Source organism: Loxodonta africana, chromosome 3, assembly GCF_030014295.1.
Source record: "Loxodonta africana isolate mLoxAfr1 chromosome 3, mLoxAfr1.hap2, whole genome shotgun sequence".
In the NCBI taxonomy this organism is placed as follows: Eukaryota; Metazoa; Chordata; class Mammalia; order Proboscidea; family Elephantidae; genus Loxodonta; species Loxodonta africana.
The window spans coordinates 54691793-54712855 of NC_087344.1; the positions used below are offsets into that span (position 1 = coordinate 54691793).

The following is a 21063-nucleotide window of genomic DNA, read 5'->3' on the forward strand; positions in this document are numbered from 1 at the left end:
TGTGTGTATGTACACGTACATGTACCACCTTTGCCATTTATGCACTCCCCACACCTTCAATCATGGTATCCTGCGTATACTGTTCTGCACCATACTTTTTAAATTTAATGTGTCTTGGAATTTAATGTGCATTGCCTCATACCTGGTGACGTAGTGATTAAGTGCTTCAGCTGCTAACCAAGAAGTCAGTTAGAGTCCACCAGGCACTCCTTGGAAACTCTATGGGGCAGTTCTCCTCTGTCCTCTAGGGTTGCTATGAGTTGGAATCGAGTCAACAGCAATGGGTTTAACAGACCTTATACTTGAGTCATTTCACACACGTGTATCATATACAGCCACACATGTAAGTATATCTGCAGGATACATTCCTAGAAGGTCCTTGTTGCATCAGAGGATGTGGGCATTTATAATTTTGAAAGGTATTGCCGAATTGCTCTCTATAGAGTTTTCCCAGTTTACACGCCTACCGGTGATATACGTCTCTTTTCCTACACCTTTGCCAACACATGGTGTTATCAATTTTTTTTTTTAAATATATCTTTCTCAGTGTCAGGACACAATGGTTTTCTTAGCATAGTTTTAATTTGTATTTTTCTTATTTTAAGTGCATTTATGCATCTCTGCCTGTGTTTAAGATCTATTTGTATTTCCATTTTTGTGTGCTGGTCACCATGAGTTGGAATGGACTCGATGTTAACCACCACCAACATTCATTTTCTTTGCTCATGTTTTTCCTATTAGCTTATCTTAATGATTTGTAGGAACTCTTTATAATTAGGGAAATTAGCCTCTGTCTGTGATACGACTTGCAAGTGTTTTTTCCCATAGTTTGTCATTTATCTTCCTCCCCCTCCCCCCGTGGTGGCTGTTACTATGAAGAAATTTTAAGTTTTTATGTGGTTAAATTTATCAGTGTTTTCTTACATTTCTTCTGGGTTTTGAGTCATAGTAAGACCATTCTTACTTCTAGGTTAAAAAGAACTCTCCCATAGTTTGTTCTAATAAGTCTATGGTTTCATTTTTTAAAAAAGTCAAATCTTGGTTCCATTTGGAATTTATACTCATGAGAATATGAGGTTTGGATCCAACTTAATTTTTTTCCTGTGGTTACCCAGTTGTACCCAAACCATTTCTAAATTATCCATGCTTTCCCCACTGATTTAAAATGCCACCTTTTTTCCATATACTAAATTCCCATATGTATTTGGGTCTATTTCTGGACCTTTGGTTCCTTTCCACTGGTCAGTGCCTCACCGTTAAGAGTATGTTTTAAAATCCGGTAAAATTTTTCACTCATCATTACTTTCCTCTTTTATAATTTCCTGGCTATTCTTGCTCTTTCTGCCTTTTTTTAATATGAATGTTAGTTTGTCTAGTTAAAAAGAAGTCCTGTTAATTTTTTTTTTGAAATCTCTTTAAATTAATGGGTTAACTTAAGGAAGAATTACACCTTTATGATGTTAAATTGTTCCTAGCGAAGAACCTGGAAAGCTTTATTTTGTTTGACTTTTTTTGTGATATATAGAAGCATTTTCTTCACATAGGTCTTGCCTAGTTTATTCTTAGGTATTTGGTGTTTTCTGTTACTGTTATAAGGAAACCAAACCCTAAAGCCAAACCCACTGCTGTTGAGTCGATTCCGACTCACAGTGGCCTCATAAGATTTCCAAGGCTATAAATCTCAACGGAAGAGACTGCCATATCTTTCTCCCACAGAGTGGCTTGAACCACCAACCTTTCGGTTAACAGTCGATCTCTTTAACCACCGCACCACCAGTGCTACTTATAAGGAAAGGATCTTTTATTTCTTTGTATTTCCTAACTGATTATTATTTGTAAATATGAGAACTATAAGCAAAATGTTACTTACATACCCAGCTGTCTTACAGAATTTTTTTTTTAAATTGAGATGAGATTCACTTAACATAAAATTAGCTATTTTAATGTGTATAATTCACTGGCACTCAGTACACCAATGGTGTTGTGCACCCACCACCTCCATCCAGTTCCAAAACATTTTCATCACTCCAAAAGAAAACCCTGGACCCATTAAGTGGTTACTCCCCATTGCCCCCTCCTTCTAGCCTCCAGCAACCACCAGGCCACTTTCTGTGTCTGTCGATTTACCTATTCTGAATATTTCGTATGAATGGAATTGTATAATATGTAACCTTTTGTGTCTGGCTTCTTTTTCACTCAGTGTGCTTATGAAATGTAGCATGTATCAGTACTTCATTTATTTTTATGACTGAATAATATTCCATTATACATATATAGCACATTTGTTTATCCATTCATCTGTCGATGGACACTTGGGTTGTTTCTAGCTTTTGAGTGTTGTGAACACTGCAGTAAACGTTGTACAAGTATCTGTTTGAATCTCTGCTTTCAAGTCTTTTGGGTATATACCTAGCAGTGGAACTGCTGGGTTATACATGTGAGAGGCTGGACTGTACAAAGTAGAACTCGGCATCAGGATTGGAGGAAGCCTCATTAACAACCTGTGATAGGCAGATGACACAACTTTCCTTGCTGAAAGTGAAGAGGATTTGAAGCACTTACTGATGAAGATCAAAGACTACAGCCTTCAGTATGGATTACATCTCAACATAAAGAAAACAAAAATCCTCACAACTGGACCAGTAAGCAACATCATGATAAATGGAGAAAAGATTGAAGTTGTGAAGGATTTCGTTTTACTTGAATCCACAATCAACACTCATGGAAGCAGCAGTCAGGAAATCAAAAGATGCATTGCACTGGGCAAATCGGCTGCAAAAGACCTCTTTAAAGTGTTAAAAAGCAAAGATGTCAGTTTGTCATCAGGACCAAGGTATACCTGATCCAAGCCATGGTGTTTTCAAATGCCACATATGCATGTGAAAGCTGGACAATAAATAAGGAAGACTGAAGAATTGACACCTTTGAATTATGGTGTTGATGAGCAATATTGAATATGCCACGGACTGCCAAAAGAATGAACAAATCTGTCTTGGAAGAAGTACAGGCAGAATCCTCCTTAGAAGCAAGGATGGCAAGACTACGTCTCACATACCTTGGACGTGTTGTCAGGAAGGATTAGTCCCTGGAGAAGAACGTCATGCCTGGTAGAGGGTCAGCGAAAGAGAAGAAGACCCTCAACAAGATGGATTGACATGGTGGCTACAACAATGGGTTCAAGCATAGCAACAATTGTGAGGATGACACAGGACTGAGCAGTGTTTCATTCTCTTGTACATAGGATGGCTCTAAGCCACAACCGACTCCACGGCACCTAACAACGAGTGTCAAGTGGTATCTCATGGTTTTGATTTGCATTTCCCTAATGACTAATGCAACATGTAAGTTGCCACAGTATAATAAACTAACCAAAGGGTGGTCTGTCACCTGTATTTCAAATACCAACAGGGTCACCCATGGTGGACAGGCTTCAGCGGACCTTCCAGATGAAGACAGACTAGGAAGAAAGACCTAGTTATCTGCGTCAGAAAATTAGCCAGTGAAAACTATGGATCATAGAATATTGTCTGAGACTTGGACTTGCTTACTTTGGATACGTCATCAGGAGGGATGCATTGGCAGTTGCTGGAGAAAAACATGCTTGGTAAAGTGGAGGGCCAGCTAAAGTGAGGGAAACCCTCAATAAGATGGATTGACGTAATGGCTGCAACAAGGGACTCAAACATGCTGATGATCATGAAGGTGGGGTAGGATGGGGCAACATTTTGTTCTGATATGTATGGGGTCTCCATGAGTCAAGGTCGGCTTGATAGCACTAACAACAACTAGGACTAATGATTTTGAGCATCTTTTCATGTGCTTGTCGACTGTTTGTATATCTTTGGAGAAATGTCTATTCAAGTCCTTTGCCCATTTTTTAGTTGGGTTTTTTGTCTTTTTGTTCTTGAGTTGTAATAGTTCTTTAGTCTAAATATTAGATCCTTACCTGATGTATGATTTGCCAGGATTCTTTTTTGTAGTAGTCTTTTGGTTGATTCTGTTGGTTTTTTCAGGTATAGAGTTATATCATCTGCAAGTAGTGATTACCTTTTCATCCTCTTTTTTAATCTTGCAATTTTTAAATTTTAGCTAATTGCATTGGCCATTACCTCCAAAACATTGTTAAATAATAATGGTATTAGTGAAAACCCTTATAGTATTCCTTATTTTAATGAGAATGAAGACATCATCCTTTGAATTTATAGTCAAAAACTTTTTTTTTTATAAACAGTACCCACATTATGAAATTTTTAGGTTGTTTCCAGTTATTCACCACTATAAGTAGCAGAATGATGAACATTTTTACATAAATCCTTTCTATATTTGATGTTATTTCCTTTGGATAAATTCCCAAGCTGTAAAACTACAGTAAAACTTAATACACATTGACAAATTGCTTCCTAAAATCAGTTGCCTCAGATGTATTACCACTTGAGGGTATAATTTTATAATGGGTTGCTTTTTATTAATGTTCTAAGGAATATAACTGCACATTACTGGACTCTGCTTATAATTTTACATGAAGAAAATAAGGATGTCCTTTTCCATTTACCACTTCCCTGCTTGCTTTGGAAGCAGAGACAGAAAGTGAGTGAACAGCCACAGAGGGAAGATTTTAGCTTTTGTGATTTAGGCTTAGGTTGTGTCTTAGTCATCTAGTGTTGCTATAACGAAATAGCACAAGTGAGTATCTTCAACAAACAGAAGTTTATTCTCTCACAGTCTAGTAGGCTAGAAGTCCAAATTCTGGGTGTCAGCTCCAGGGGAAGGCTTTCTCTGTCGGCTTTGGAGGAAGGTCCTTCTTGTCAGTCTTCCCCTGGACTAGGAGCTTCTGCTCGCAGGAACTCCGGGTCCAAAGGAAGCGCTCTGCTTCCAGTGCTTCTTTCTTGGTGGTATGAAGCCCCCACTCTCTGCTTGCTTCTCTTTCCTTTTATCTCTTGTAAGATAAAAGATGGTGTAGGCCACGCTCCAGGGAAACTCCCTTTATATTGGATCAAGGATGTGACTTTAGTAAGGGTGTTAGACCCTAATCCTCTTTAACATAAAATGGAAGACAACCACACAATACTGGGAATCATGGCCTAACCACGTTGACACATATTTGGGGAGTCACAGTTCAATCCATGAACTCCACCCTTTGGCCCCCCAAGATTCATGCTGGTTCTGAAGGAAGGTTCTTGGCATCAGTCTTCTCCTGGTCTAGGAGCTTCTCTGCACAGGAACCCCAGGTCCGAAGGATGTGCTCTGCTCCTAGCACCGTTTTCTTGGTGGTATGAGGTCCCCATGTCTCTCTACTTGCTTCTCTCTTTTATATCTCAAAAGAGATTGGCTTAAAACATAATCTAATCTTGTAGATCTCATCAACATAAGTGTGCCTAATCCATCTCATTAACATCATAGTGACAGGATTTACAACACATAGGAAAATCACATCAGATGACAAAGTGGTGGACAGTCACACAATACTGGGAATCATGGCCTAACCAAATTGATACACATATTTTTTGGGGACACAGTTCAATCCGTGACAGGTTGTAAAGGCCTCGTGAATACCAAATACACTGCTCTTTGTGGTGTTAGAATTTGTATTGACAGGTTCCCCTGAGTGTGGTGGTGTGCACCTGCGTTTAGATGAGTTGTACTCAAGTATGGCTACTAGTGTAGAGGACCCTCTTCTGCTGATAAGCTCACAGCACTGGAAACTAACAGAGACAAATGTCTGCTGTCTGAGTCAGCAGTCATCGCTAAAATGTTGGTATCTAGAAAGCATAGGAGCTGTAATGTCATTCTTATTGAACAGTTCATCCCGTGCCTTGGATCTCTTTTTTTTCTTTATTGTGCTTTAAGTGAAAGTTTGCAGTTCAAGTTAGTTTCTCATACAAAAATTTATATACACATTGTTATGTGACCCTAGTTGCTCTCCCTGTAATGTGACAGCACACTCCTCCTTTCCACCCTGTATTTCCCGTGCCCATTCAACCAGCTGCTGTCCCTCTCTGCCTTCTCGTCTCACCTCTGGACAGGAGCTGCCCATTTAGTCTCATGTATCTACTTGAGCTAAGAAGCACACCCTTCACAAGTATCATTTTATGTCTTACAGTCCAGTCTACTCTTTATCTGAAGAGTTGGCTTCGGGAATGGTTTCAGTTTTAGGCTAAGAGAGAGTCCGTGGGCCATGACCTCTGCGGTCCCTCCAGTCTCAGACCATTGAGTCTGGTCTTTTTACTAGAATTTGAGTTCTGCACCCCACTTTTCTCCTGCTCTGTGAGGGACTCTCTTGTATTCCCTGTCAGGGCAGTCATTGATGGTACCTGGGCACCATGTAGTTCTTCTGGTCTCAAGCTCATGGAGTCTCTGGTTCATGTGACCCTTTCTGTCTCTTGGGCTTATATTTTCCTTGTGTCTTTGGTGTTCTTCATTCTCCTTTGCTCCATGTGGGATGGGACCAATTGATGGATCTTAGATGGCCGCATGCTAGCTTTTAAGTTGGGTCTTTCTTTTTAATACTTCTCTTGTGGCCTAGAATCTCAGTGCCTGGGTGAATTTCAACCTGGTCATTACTATTGCTCTTAAGATTGTTTCTTTCCCCCCTTATATTTGAATGTGTTTGAGATTAGCATGTTTCCTTATATTGAAGATTCTGAACATAGTTTGCCAGAGTTGTGTGGTTATTATTCTTTGTTTCCCTTTAGTTCCAGATGCTTCATCAAGACGAATCAAATAAAAAAGAAAAGATGAAGGCAAAGGGAGTTGACTTTGAAGATGACCTGAGAGATGAAGTGGAAGATGCCGTCCAGAAAGTTTGTAATGCAACTGGGTGTTCAGTTAGTATTTCTGCCATGCTATAAAAATGCTTTCTAAACAAGTACTGGAGCCCTGGTGGCACAGCGGTTCAGAGCTATGGCTGCTAACCAGTTTGAATCCACCAGCTGCTCCTTGGAAACCCTATGGGGCAGTTCTACTCTGTCCTATAGGGTCACTACAAGTTGGAATCAACTTGACAACAGTGGGTTCAGGTTAAACAAGTGCTGCTATGCCTGTTCACCTGTTAGTTTTGCAGCACCACTCCAGCGTGTGAACACCTGGTGGACCAAAATAGGGCCATGAGATTTGTAGTTTGATTAGATTTTGTGATGAGACTCAATGAGAGGTGTTTATTCATTTCCCTCTTGCTTGCTAGACTTTACCCAATACTGCTCAAAGTTCTAAGGAAGTACACAGTTTTCATTTTTTCTGACTAGTGTTTGTGCTGGCAAAAGTAATTTTACAAAGGGAGTTCATTTGTTAATGTATATTAAGTGATTATTTCAGGTGGCCCACTTTATTGAAAATTAAGACATTTTCTAAATGGAAAAGATCTGGAAGCCTTGCCTCAACTCTCATTGTTACGTCTCTTTGTTTATCAGATTGTCGAATAGAACTAGATAGAAAAGTGTATCCAGAGTCTTGAAGTATTTCTTTGTTTCTTGGATAGGATTTTAATTTAATAGTCCAGAACCTGGAAGCTGAAAATTACAATATTGAATCTGCAATAATTGCCATGCTTCAGATGAACCAGGGGAAAAGGAATAGTAAGTCCATGATTGATTCACAAGTTTTCAAAATGATGGTGATTTTCTAAATAACTTATTTTTAATCAGATCACAGGTGGTAATTATACTATCATTTATTCATTCATTTAGCAACTGTTTATTGAGCTCTTCCTCCTCTATGCAGGCATTTCTCACTAGGTCCTGGGATAGACAGTAGACACTAGGTCAGGGAGCATGTGGGAGCAGGGGGCGAATGTGGAGACAGATAAGTAAATTTATGTGATAGTACTTAATGGAGTGGTGGGGGGTTCAGGGTGCTAGGGAGCTCATGAGGTGGCCACCTGACCCAGTCTAGGAGGGGTGGAGAGTGTTAAGGAAGACTTTATCCTTTTAGAGATAAGATACCCGTCTAAAACCAAAGTGATAGCTGAAATAGAACGGTGAGAAACATACCTTATTTTTCTGTTGGAAGTATTTAGATTATTAGCATCCCCCAACGGGTGGTAATTTAGGATTGTTTTACTTGAATTGGGTTTAATATTATGATTCAGAGGAAGGAAAAAGATGTAACATCTTACTAATTCCTCAAGTCATTTTTTAAAATGATTTCAGTAAATACTTATTGCCAGGTATTAGGTGCCAGATACTTTTTGGCATTACAGTCAGTCCTCCATGGGATTGGGTCTTTTATCCACTGTGTACTTGCTGTGCCTTCTTAGAAAGCTGTAAGTGACTAGGTCTTTGGAATGTAGAGCAGTGCTATCCAGTATCTGTGCTGTCCAGTGTGGTAGGTGTTGAAATGTGGCTAGTGCAGCTGGGGAACTGAAATTTAAATTTTAGTTAATTTTAGTTAATTTAAATAGCCACATGTGTATTGTACTGGACAACACAGTTTTGAAGTCTGTTTCTTTTTAGTTTTTGGGTGCAAATGAAAGTCATCGCCCTAAAGTTTCATGTTTATCTAGTAAAACAAAGCATTTACAATGTTCGGGGAAGCTGATGATAAGGCTGGTCAATGGGTTATTTTTTACCTTCTCTTCCAAAGTTTACCAGTCATTTTTTTCCTGTATTCACTTCGTTGACTTGATACTCGAATTTTGCCTCAAGGAAACTTGCTCACTAAGTGACAGTGATCTAGGGACCTGGGTAATTTTTGGAGTCATTTAAAACAACAGTCACATTGTGTAATTTTCTTAGGTTCTCAGTTAATTCTAATAAAACATCTTTCTTTGGAAGGTGCAGAGGAGAACCTCGAGTCCAGTGGCCGAGTGCTGAAGCAGTGTGGCCCTTTATGGGAGGAGGGTGGCAGTGGCACCAGAATCTTTGGAAATCAGGGCTTAAATGAAGGCAGGACTGAAAACAATAAGGCACTGGCCAGCCCTAGTGAAGAAAACAAAGCAAATAAAAACCAACTCCCAAAGGTATGAACCTTCGAAGGGGCAGGTGTTGGGCTGCTGGGATCCTGTGGCAGTTGGTGGGAACTTGGAGTTCATTTTAGTGCGTATTTATCTTTTGATTATAAAGAGTTATTGTAGCATACATGGGGAGTGCATAAAGATGTACCAAGAAGCAGAATGAAGCCCTTCCTCGTGGTCCTATTGTCCACTTTGACGTATGCAGTGAAGATTGGAAGGAAATATACATCAAAATCATATTCTTTGTGCAATTTATAGCTATTTTTTCCCCACCTAACGTTGTATGGATGCTTCCCATGTTAGTCTACATTAGTTTATAAATGCTATTATCTGCAATGAACAACTCTATGTATAAAACCTTTGTCTTTTGCATTATTCTTTTAGATAGAGTCCCAGGAGAGCAATTAACAGGTTAAAAGTCATGGGTGTAGGAGTCTTTTTAAGATTTTTGGTAAATTGTCAAGTGCTTCCCAAAAGGGTTATGCATCTCCCCCCTCCGCCCCCGACACCCACAAGTAGTATGTGCCACCATTCATTTTACTGAATTCAGAATTCATTTTAGACTCTCACCAAGAAGTTCTGAGTTCCGAATGCAGCATAACATAAAGAGCCACAGACAGAGGCAGAGATGGAGTAAGCTTCTGAGGAATTCGTTAGAATTATCTGGGGCTTTAAATGCTGTAGAGAAAGGTATCCTATGATATGTTTGAGTGTTATGTCTTGCTGGACTAGGGTTAATGTCCAGTTGAGAAATTCTGAATTGGTTTATTAGGAGAATGGGATTGATTTTCTTTGCTAGCTCAGCAGTGGATATGAATTTAAATGTAAATTTGGGCAGTATTCCCAAGTAAATAATTTTTGGTCTCTTGGCCTGGTTTTCTCTGTTCCTGCTGGAAAGCAGTTTGTGCCCTTTGCTTCTCCCTCGCAGCAGGCAGCAGCCTGGATCACCTGTGCTGGCAGAGTCACTGCAGCCATCTTCTCTTTCAGGCCACAAACAAACAGAGGAGAGAGCAGCAGCGGCTGGAGAAGAAGAAGCGGCAGGAGGAGAGGCACCGTCAGAAAGCCTTGGAGAGCAGGAGTAGCCACAGGGACAACAACAGAAGTGAGACAGATGCAAATACGCAGGTCACCTTGGTGAAGACCTTTGCTGCTCTCAACATCTGACTCTCTGGCCCTCTGGGAGTTGTAATAAGCTGATGGAAAATGGAATGCTGTATACAAGCTTCCCACTGAGACCATTCTTTTAAAAAACGAAACACAACTGACAGAGTCCACATATCTGCTCACACACTAGGTTGGTTTCCTCCAAGCTGCCTCTTTTTTTTTGTTAGTGATTGTGTTTTATTTTATGAAAGTGCAGTGAAGCCACTCACTTTGCATAATACAGGCTTAAAATATTGAGTTTTAGGGATAGATAGTTAGGTCAGGAAAAACCTGTTAAGTATAGCTTTGCTTGCTCCAAAAATCAGAGCTCAGTGACCCTGGGATCTTAGCCCCAGGGGTGAGTTTTGCTGCAATTGTTTGTGAAGTAGTTTGGATTAATTGTTAGAAATTCAGAACACATTTCCTTTGTTTCCCTTTCATTTTCAAACAGACTAATAGACAGGGTAGTTTGTAAACAATCTGCAACTCAGGAACATGTTTAGATTTAATTTTCTGCTAATCTAAGTTACCAGTAAACTGTTCAGGAAATGTTTTCCCAAAGTAATATGATATGGGGGCTGTGACGTGTAGTCAGGGTGGAAATCAGCTGGATTTCTCCCCTTGCAGATTCTGTTGAGATTTCAGCTGGAATGCAGGCACTGTTAGATAGTTTGCACTTGAGCCATATGATGAATGTGCCTGACTGTTAATAATTAGGCCTGGGCTGTGCAGGAAGATTGGTAGTATTGAGTCTTTGGTACCCATTTCCCGACAGTGGGAAGGTTAGCTGTTATTGTTTGTGACACAGTTCTGGGATTCTGATTGTATGGAGAGCAGAGTCCATAGTTGTGAAGTGAGAAATCAAGGGATCCTGGGGTTTTGCCCAGGAAGAATCTGAAGAGTTAACTTCCTTTTGTAGGAGGAGATAGTTCACAAGAATTCCTAAGTTTTTCAATGTTCACGTTTTAAGTAGCTACATTTTCCTCTTTGCTATTCTAGACTTACAAAGATGGTTTCAGAGAAATAAAGGTTACTTGACCTTATAGGTTCCTAAATTTTCCTAGTGTTGTGGAAATTATATTCCATAAAATACCGCATTTTTTTCTTTGATGTTGGAAAAATTCCCCAGAACCCACCAGAAGTTATCAGAGAACATACTTTGGCTAGGACCTTCAAAGGACTCCATGGCTCTGAAATAGGCAGATTTGAGCAATGGAGAGATGTCATTCCTAAAACTTATGAGTTAGGTAGACATGAACTTTAAAACTAATTTATAAGGTGGCCAATCTTGGACAAGCTTTGCCTTTTGCAGACCTTGTGTTTGGGCAAATAAGATATGTTGAAGCAAAAGTTAAATTATTAGTCATCTCCCTCACCCCTCAAATTTCAAAGTTACAAAGATTCCCAGGAGGAGGGAAAACTTAAGTTTTGACATGTATAGATAGATCATTGTCTGGGTTGTCCCAGGATTTATTGAGTTGTCTTTATCAGTGGGCTGTTTGCTTTCTTAGGTTTTAATGATGTATCTTAATATTTATTTGTTTGGGTTTTGATGACTTTTTGTGGTTGGGGCGTCAGTAGTCTCTGGGAATGGCTCCCAGGACACTGGTTTGGGTGCAGGACATTGTAATATTTAGCAGGATTTTTCGTTGCATGTTCAGAGCATCCCAAGCTCTAGTACTCAGTCCAGACAAGTGAAGGATCTCCGTGGCCCTCTGTCTCTAAGGGCTTGGGCCTCCATGCTTCACAATCCATTGCTCTTTTGACTTTCTCCTCTGGGCAGATTGCTGACTATGGCTGAGTTTTTCTGAAGGAATAGTCCTTGTCTGCCTTGTACTGTGAGAGTGCAGGAGTCCAGGCCCTTTCAGAGGGATCAAGATTGTGTACTAGAAATTCAGCAGAATTAGAAGTCAGAAGTAGCTTAAGGAAGACCCACGGACAGAAGGAGTAGAAATTCTTTACTTACTGGGCTAATGAAGGGCCTGTGGGCCTTATTGGGTTTTAGGAGTTTAGGAGCTGCTAAAAAGTTACTAAAGAATACTGGCAGATTTATCTATAAATTACCTAATTCTGATAATAGACTTCAGCATTTCTGGAGTAGCGTAAGAGTGGTTTTAAAAACTAATCACATGGCTTCAGTAATTTTCTTTTATTGCCATCTCACAGCTTTCTGGTTATAATTGGTCTGTGTTTAGCTAGTACGCTGATTATTAGGAATGGAGTGCAGGTATTCAAGTGCAGTGGTATCTTCTAGCTAAGGGTTTCAATTTAGAATTCACTGCCTCGGTCTCATGGAAATGGGTGGTAGATGGAACCCGTATGCCTGCTTGCCTTAGTGGGCACTTGACAGTTACTTTATTATCAGCCAAAGTGGGTGCTCAGTATGTGTAGTCCTGGGGTAACTGTCGTCAGTAACTTACCCGAGGACAGTTGCTCATGTGAACACCAGAGTGGCAACTTTGTCTTAACCTCCGGGGTGCAACTTGGCTGTTAGAGATTTAGGTCACATGGAATTGTCTTGGTAGCTTTTAGTGAGGCCAGGAGAAAGGGTGTGGAGCAGTGGTCTGTAGCTGCTTAAAACCCAGAACCCAGTGCTTACTAGTCTTATAAGCTGTATATAAAGGTTTTATGGACTTTTAAAAATATTTTTTAAAGGTCAGAGTAAGAAATAAAATTTTAGTGGTAACAGCTTTGAACTAGAGAGGTAGATATATTAAAACAACTTAGAACAACAACTTCTAAATAATGTAGTTGCCATCAGGAGATTATTAGAGCAATAGAATGTATGTGCATATTTAAGTTTTCAATAATATGAAGATGTGCTTTCAGGAGTGAAGTCTGGTTGAAGAATTGTGGCAGAAAGAAGAATCTTAAATGTTAGTTATGGTTGTCTATAGTTTCTTTTATAAGCTCTGAAAACACTTTTGATTCCAAGGGCTTGTGAAGTGGGATCTCCCTTGTGGGGCAGGAAGAGCTGGGCTTAGAGGAGGGAACCTTTCTGTAGGTAATCTATGATGCCCTGCCCTGCTTTCCTGGGGAACCTTTCCAATGTGAAATGATACGATGCTAGGGGGTGGGGTGGAGGGGCTTGTTAAGGGGGCGAGAGTGTTCACGTGTTATGTAGGTAGGTACCAGATGGACTTGGCATTGAACTGTACTTGCAGTGAGTCCCTGTAGTCAATGTGCAATTTCTCTCATTCTGAGAAACATTTTAGACTTTGCCTGGGTTTTACTAGGTCAACATAGAATGCTCTCAGTTTACCTCTGTGGAATGTTCAACTCAAATATTCGGTCAGTTAAAGGAAACATGGATTCCTACTCAGAGTTGACCAAGTCATCTGACCCAAAGGGTCTTTGTAGGTGGGAAGAGAGTGGAGCATCTTGATAATGTCACGTTTGTGGCTCCCATTTTGGGTAGAAGAATAGCTCTTCGCCTTTTTACCTCAAGGCTCTGTCTCTCTATAGCAGACCTTTAGACTTGGAGCCTGAAACGGTTTGTCTCTGTTTTGCCGTTCTCGTTTTTCATGGTTTCGTTCATCTCAGCTTTCAGAACAGGTGTTCTAAAACTCGGGGGCCTTCTGACGGTTCTGAAGTGATTTAATAATGGCACTTTTTACAAGGTATATTTTCCTGACTCTAAAGCACATTGTATTTTTCCATTGACCTCATCGAAGACCTTTCCACATCTAGGCATTTTTAACTTAAGATGTTAACAAAGGTGGCATTTTTTCATGATAGCTTATCTTTTGCCCTCACAGATTAGAAAGGGGAAAATCACTATTTTTTTTGAAAGTGGAAATAAAATTGAACCCCAGTCACAAAGTATATATACAGTTGTGAAACTCAAAGTCTGCACCTTTGAGGCCGAGGCCACAAGAAAGAGCTGTTCCTTGTGTACTACCAGGCCCTGTTCTGTCCCAAGGTACAGTTCCCTTATAAAACCTCAGGCACTTAACTCTTTCTTCTAAGGGATTCCTTTCTAGAATATCTCTATCTAACTATCCTAGTTAGGACTACTTTGTAGCTCAATTACAACGTTTAGCATCCTTGCAAAGTTACTTGAGAAGGCTCTGGTATCAGTGTAAAGACTATATTTACGTAAAAGCATGGACTTCTCCATAGTGGATTTAAGCAGGACATACCTGTGATACAGAGCTTCTGCCCACTGTGCAGGTAGCCATGGTAGTCATTAGCACTGGCCAGGACTTCTGTGGTCCGGCTCTAATCCTTTGCATGTCAACATTCAGCAGGTCACTGTTGCCAGCTAGCCATGACAATCATTTGAACTCAATCACAGACATCAGCCTGTGGTTTGATCCCCTGGCAGGTCCCTTGAGCCAGGCTTGAGAAATGCTGGTGTGGGACTCCTTACATCTTCCCAGTCTTTTTCATTTGCCATGACAGAAAGGGCCCTTGGCCTCCCTGGCCCCGTCCCAGCATTCTTCACCAGCACTGAGCTCAGTGAAAAGAAAAGGAAAGAGCCAGGAGTCGGACTTTAAGCCTCCATGTTCCTCTTTCCGGTGTAGAAATACTGGTGTGCTACCATCCACTTTATGAAGGAGGGCGAGTGGGTCAGTGAAGAAGGGGCCTTCTCTTTTTTCTAATTGCACTATCCTTGTTCTAGCTTCAGTTTGGAGATATTTAAGACCTCCATGGGGTCATGATCCATAGACTTAGCAAGTCTGGCCTTATCTATGGAGCTCGATGGTGAGAAATGTGACCATTGTCTGATGTCCATAGTTGATGTCCCCTAGGTTTTTTCTTTCCACAGATTGTGTTAATCTGAACCAGTTTATTTTTTATTCACCAAAGTACTGTACTTGGCTATCTGCAGTGTTTTCAAAACCAAATGTTTCTTTTTTTTTTTTTTGTCTTTTTAATCTTCAATACTTGGTGCAATAGAAGCTGCAAAGATGTGCCACTTTATGAAATAGAGTTTTGTATACCAATAAATTCTGGTTTAAAAACAAAGTCTCAAGTTGTTTTTACCAGTATTTGACCACAGAGTGAATGAAACTGGGAGAGCATTTTGGGAGATGTCCTTTTCAGAGACAAAGCTTTGAGTGGAAGATGTGTGTACGTATCAGACTGAATGTTGTTCCAGAGTGCTCCAGCTCTGACTGCATGGAAAGCATCTGATTGTAGCCTTCATACAGTTACCACACAGTAACTGAACACTTGAGATTCTCTCTGGTCGTTTGGAGTTGGCTAAATATAGAGCAGCTGTCTCTGCTGGCTTCCACCTGGGGGTTCCTCTAGAACTGTGAGGGTTGGTTTGACCCCATTCAAAGTGGAGGCACACTCTGCCTGACAACGTGGACAGTGTGTGACCGCAGCACAGACTCACCTAGAAGAGGGATGTGTCCACGCAAGTGGGAGGGGAATCCCTCAGCAGATCCAGCATGGGCCAATTTTGGACCTGGGGCTCCTGAGGGCTTTGGGGCTGGCTCATCAGGCCTCACCATGTCCTCCTGATTTTGACCTCAAGACTCCCGCTCTTAATTTTGTACTAATCAAGCAGCCTTCTGAATTGGCTCCCTAGACCCTTGATAACAAGGGGTTGGGGTAGGGTGGTACCCTGGATGTAAATATTCCAACCACTGGGAAAGAGGTTCTCCCATGGTCGCTTAGACTGTCCTCCTTGTCTGATTTTTAGCCTCCACCCACAGCTGAGAGACTGATGAACTCTGGGTAGACAAACACTGTCCAATTTTACTTCTGGACCCCGTTAGTCAACAGGTTCTTTCAGAAAGACCCTGCTAGGACCAAAGTAATGTCCCAATTTAGGTAATCCTCCCCAACTCCTGTTCAAAAACCTTCATGACTTCCTAATTCCCTCACTGCAGGGACTCAGCAGGGGTCAGGTGGCCACATGCTAGGGTTGTAGAAAGGCTTTCTGCCCCGGCAGATGTTGGAGGAGGTGACCTGTAAGATCCTGTTTGTGAAATTCGATGAGTCTCTAAAGACAGAAATGTTCTCAGGCAAGGTAGGGAATAAATAAAAAACACATAAGTTTATATTTTCCTTTAGGCTAGAGCATTTCTAGCTCTGGGTGAATGTCAGTTTATGATGCCAAAGATGGAAATACATAAGGGAAGAAGCTGCTGGGCCCATGTCCCTCCTGGGTAACCTACTCATGGTTATGGTTGCCTAGGAGAAAACAGGATTAAAAACCCAGGGGTTTAGTTACCCATCCATCAGACACTGCCAAGCACTTAGCCTTCCTCTTGCTGTACCTTCTTTTCCCCCAGTTGCACATGAATGGTATGTGTGGCTTGAGATACAATAGAAATTTGTCAAATCCTCTCTTCCAGTGTGGTGTTGGCTGGACTACTGGACAAAGTGCGTACTCTTGGACCATCGTTATGCAGAGATTTAGAACTTTTTTGGTTCAAAAGGATTGAGACCAATCCTCTACTTCGTAGATTTTGGCTTGGCAGACAGGAAATTTTTCTACCTCCTTGGAGAAATTTGTCTGAATCCCTCAGTGGTAGAGGGTCTTAGGTATCTCAGGATCTCTCTTCTATTCAGTGTATTCATCCAAGCATTCAAGCATCCATCCCACATTTACTGAAGCTCTACTGTGTATGAGTTCTTATCTCTGGGTATTGAATCAGTCATGGGCTTAGCCCTCAAAAAGCTTCCAGTCCAGGAGTGAAAGTAGGTACGTAACTATGATCCCAGGAGAACGCATAGCATTAAGGAGGTTCTGGCGAGAAGGTTGTGAATTTAGAAGAGAAACCAAGTTGGGGAAAGTGACATTTGCCCTAGACTTGAAAGGGGAGAAAGGATGTGGACCAAGTGGAAATGCGGAGCCAAGTCATTTTGTCGGGTGAGCATAAGCAAAAGCCTGGAGGTGGCCTGCCCCAGGTGTTAGTTTATTGATGGTTGCCATTGAGTTGATTCACTCTCATGGCAACCCCAAGTGTGCGGAATAGAACTACTCCGTGCGGTTTTCAAGGCTGTGACCTTTCGGGAACAGATCGCGAGGCCTGTCTTCCAAGGTGCGTGTGGGTGGGTTTGAACCACCAAACTTTTGGCTAGTAGTCCAGAGTTTAACCATTTGTGCCACCCAGGGACTCCAAGAAAGTTTATTAAGGATAAACAGTTGGTCTGGAGAAGGATCGGGAACTTCAAATACTTCTCACGTGCCTCTGTGACTGGAAGAGTAATGCCGTACTTGCTGAGTGAGTTCCAAGGACCGGGCATACTGTACTTAGTCCAGCCTGATGGCTCTTTGCAGTGTCTGCAGTTGGACTGTGTGTGCATGCTGACCTTGGAACACGTGACAGGTAGCAGCCCTCTGGGAAGGGTGCTGCGCACCGTCTCTCCAGCCAGTTTTACTGTGTGAGATCAGCCTAGGGGCACTGAAGGTTAATGCTTCTCAAACATATGTCCTTTTAAGATAAATGAAGAACATTCAGATCATAGTGAGCCAACGGGCTATTCAAATATATTAGTGTGGTATTTATCATATGTGTGATGCCACTTTCCTAAAATAGTTCCATTGTCATGTACCCATGGGTTCAGTTGGACAAATATTTACTTAGCACTTACGTGATGGATGCAATAGAGGAGGCAAAAATATATAAGGTGACCTAGCACAGCTAGAGCGTCTATGATGCCCCAAGCACTTTGAACAATGCACTGTCTCATTGAAACCTTAAGACCACTCTGAGGCTGAAGGTTCTATCCTCATTTTACCACTTGTCATTGAGTTGACTCCAACTCATGGCAACCCTCATTTCCAAGGGAATAAATTACTGGCCCAAGATCACCTATCAGAAGCAGATGTAGGATTTGAACCCAGGGCAGTCTGCCTCTGCCGTGTACAAGAACCCGAATAACTGTAGTTTAAGCAGTGCTGGGAAACAAACGGATTGCTTGGCAGTTCAAAGGAAGACAGAATTTGCTCCAGCTGAAAGAGCATTATGGAAAAGGAGGCATTTGAGGTGTGCCTTGAGGCATGTGGATTCTAACATGGTGATGAGCCTGTAAACAAAGGAAGTTTTTAGGTTGAGGGAAGCTACTGTGCAAAGGTGCGAAGGCAGGGAAGAAGTGGGCATGCCCTAGGAATGGTGAAGAGATAGAGCAGTAGGTATGGCTGGAGAAGAGGCTGGGCAAGCAGATACCATCTTGATTACCAAGGATTCTTGGTGGACAGTGGCAAGCCACTGAGATGCCAGGGCAGAGGAGTGACATGATGGCAATCAAGTTATGGGAAACTGAAGCTGGCCTGGGTGGACAGGAGGGAGACTGGATGGAGGATGGAGGGCTTGAGGAACCATTGGTCCTGATACTCTGTTTCTAGCTTGGTTATAGCACTTACTGTTATAGGATAATTGGTGATGGCTGCCTGTCGGTTGACCATGTCTGATTCATCTCCATCTCCAGCATTCAGCAAAGGGCCAGGAGCATAGCTGTTATAAACACGTATTGAAGGAAAGATGCACTTTATCAAAGCAGTCAGTTCTCTACTGGTGATACTGCAAAGAACCCCAAAGAAGCAGAGGAATGTCCATGAAATCAAGATCAGACTCCAGCCAACTCAGGCGTTCCAACGTGACTTCTAATCACTTATTCAGCAAGTTGTAATTGAACACTTCATGCATAGCTTTTGTTGGATGCTAAGTAGGAACAGAAGCCAAAACAATCCAAAATCGTGTCGTCAGAATATTTAGGTAACAAAGTTCCTTCCCCAGCCATGATGCAGTCTCCTCGCCTCATTCATTCATTCATTAGGTTCTTCACTTCGTGGGTTAACAACACATAAAGCGCTTGGAACAGTGCCTAGTAAATGCCAAGCACTTAATAAATGTTAGTTATTATTATCATAGGAGTCTGGTGGAGCAAAAGGTTAAGTGCTTGGCTGCTAACCTAAAGGCTGATGGTTTGAGTCCACCCGAGGTGCCTCGGAAGAAAGGTCTGACGACCTAGTTCAGGAAAATCAGACACTGAAGCCCTACGGAGCACAGTTCTACTCTGACACACACATGGGGGTTCCATGAGTTGACTCGACAACAGCTGTTTCTTATTATTACCCAAAGATTCACTAAACATGACTGTTTTTATGTGCTAGGCGTTGTTTTGTGTACTTTCACACAAGCTGACTTGTTTAAACCTTGCAAAAACCAAACTGCAAGGGAAATGTCCTTGTTCTATCTTACAAATGTAGAAGCTATTTTGTTGCCATGTGTTAAAACTTCTCAGAGGGTAACGTGTACACAAGTCACCCGGAGCTCTTGTTAACATAAAGATTCTAATTCAGCAAGTCTGGGGTGGGGTGCCAGCTTCTGCGTTTCCAACAAGATCCCTGATGCTGCTCTCTATGCCCCATGCTGTGAGTATGAGGCTCGAGAACAGACCCACTGCTGCCAAGTGGCAGAGCAAAGGTCTATCTATACCTGGAATCTCTGACTTCTAAGTCAGGGTTCTTTTTTTTTTTTCAGGGGGAGTGGTCTGGTCCTTTTCATAAGCCTGCAGCTTGAAATCAAGTGTTTGTACTATACACACACACACAAGGGCACATTTACATGCACATGTGCGCATGTACACACACACACACACACAAATGGAATTTAGACCTATTTATTCATTCATCAAACATTTATTGAGCACGGGGAAAACAAAGGGCAAGACCTGATCTGTGGTCAAGAGGCTCACAGCCTAGTGAGGGTTGATCATAACAGGCTACTCTGTGCTCTTGTTCTTAGGTTCCAATTTTTACTTTGTCAGACAGTTATGCAATTGAAGGTCACCAGTTACTTATCCCGTTGGTATCTTGAGTTCATCATGCCCAGGACATAACTTTTCTTCATCTCGCCCAAGACAGCTCCTTCTTCTTTTCTTTCTTAGTTCTGCAGTGGCACCATCGTTTTAAGATGGTTGTGAAGTCTTATTTGGTAATTTATCAGCATATTTATTATTGAAAGTGAGATGAGACTAATTTTACTGGCCCAGAATCACTTTCTCACCTGATGAAAGAAAATCTAGTTTGAAGGCATATTTAGGTTCTTGGGTGTTGTAAATGGCTAATGTTCTTGGCAGCTAACTGAATGATTGGAGAGTTGAGTTCATCCAGGGGTGTCTCGGAAGAAAGGCCGGGTGATGTACTTCTGAAAAATCATTGATGGAAACTCTACGGAGGCCAGCCTACTCCGACACACAAGGCGTTTGGCCTGAGTAGGAAAGGACTCCACGATAACTTGGCCTGTTGGTAAATAGCCTGAATAAAATGGACACCAGAGGGCGCTTCAGGACCGTTTTTTTTTTTTTTTTTTCCCCTCCAAGAAAAAGAAGGGCTAGCTTTCCCCCTACAACCCATTTTTGCTGTAAGGCTCGGTATTCTGAGGCCGTGCTCAGTGACTCTTTAACAAGGATTTGAGTCGGTTACAAGAGCAAAGCTCACACACCTGCCCCCTTTCTCTTTTTTGCCAGCACAGAGCTTCACCTTTTCAAGTTTACAGCAGCTCATCCCTTTGGTTTCGTCTGATCGTTTCTTTTCTCAGAGCCCTGAATGCTGCACATATACCATGGAAAGGGTGAAAGGAGTGGATGTCTGTTCAATGTCCACCGTGAGCTGTGCCCAGGGAATGCATCTTCACATGGGAAAGGCTCGTCACAATCCTGTAAGACTCTTCAGGAAAGATATGATATCTATGTTGAGGAACAAAATCTGCTGAAACACTTCCAGAGTACACTGCATTCCATCTGGTGGGATCCTTTGGTTCAGAAAGTCTTCATGGCATTGGATCCAGATGTTTGGAGTGGGCCTGACAATGTTTAAGCCCTCTCTCCTCCCTACATTCATCAAGAGCCTGATCCCAGCCAGGACACTCCACAGCTGACTTGCCCCGGACACTGTGCTCTTTCCAAGATGGCAACATGTCAGTCTGGTTAACACGGCCATACCAGAGTGTACAAGGCTGAGAAAGACTTATGAAGAAATGAAGAGAGTAGCCTGGGAGTCAGGG

At 41.8% G+C, this 21063-nt stretch overlaps 1 protein-coding gene across 2 annotated transcripts in view; it reads left to right on the forward strand.

Annotated features, from left to right (window-relative positions):
* The window catches only part of OTUD3 (OTU deubiquitinase 3), a 47088-nt gene extending 26728 nt beyond the window's left edge, over nt 1-20360 (forward strand). Inside the window, exons 5-8 of one of the 2 annotated variants that reach the window (XM_003413431.4) lie at nt 6693-6824; nt 7475-7571; nt 8769-8953; nt 9935-20360. In XM_003413431.4, the coding sequence (XP_003413479.1) occupies nt 6693-6824; nt 7475-7571; nt 8769-8953; nt 9935-10111 (591 nt within the window). In that variant the 3' untranslated portion in view covers nt 10112-20360. The remainder of the gene's footprint in view (nt 1-6692; nt 6825-7474; nt 7572-8768; nt 8954-9934) is intronic. The other variant, XM_023551986.2, reaches the window with a different exon arrangement.
* Nucleotides 20361-21063: the final 703 nt, after the last annotated feature.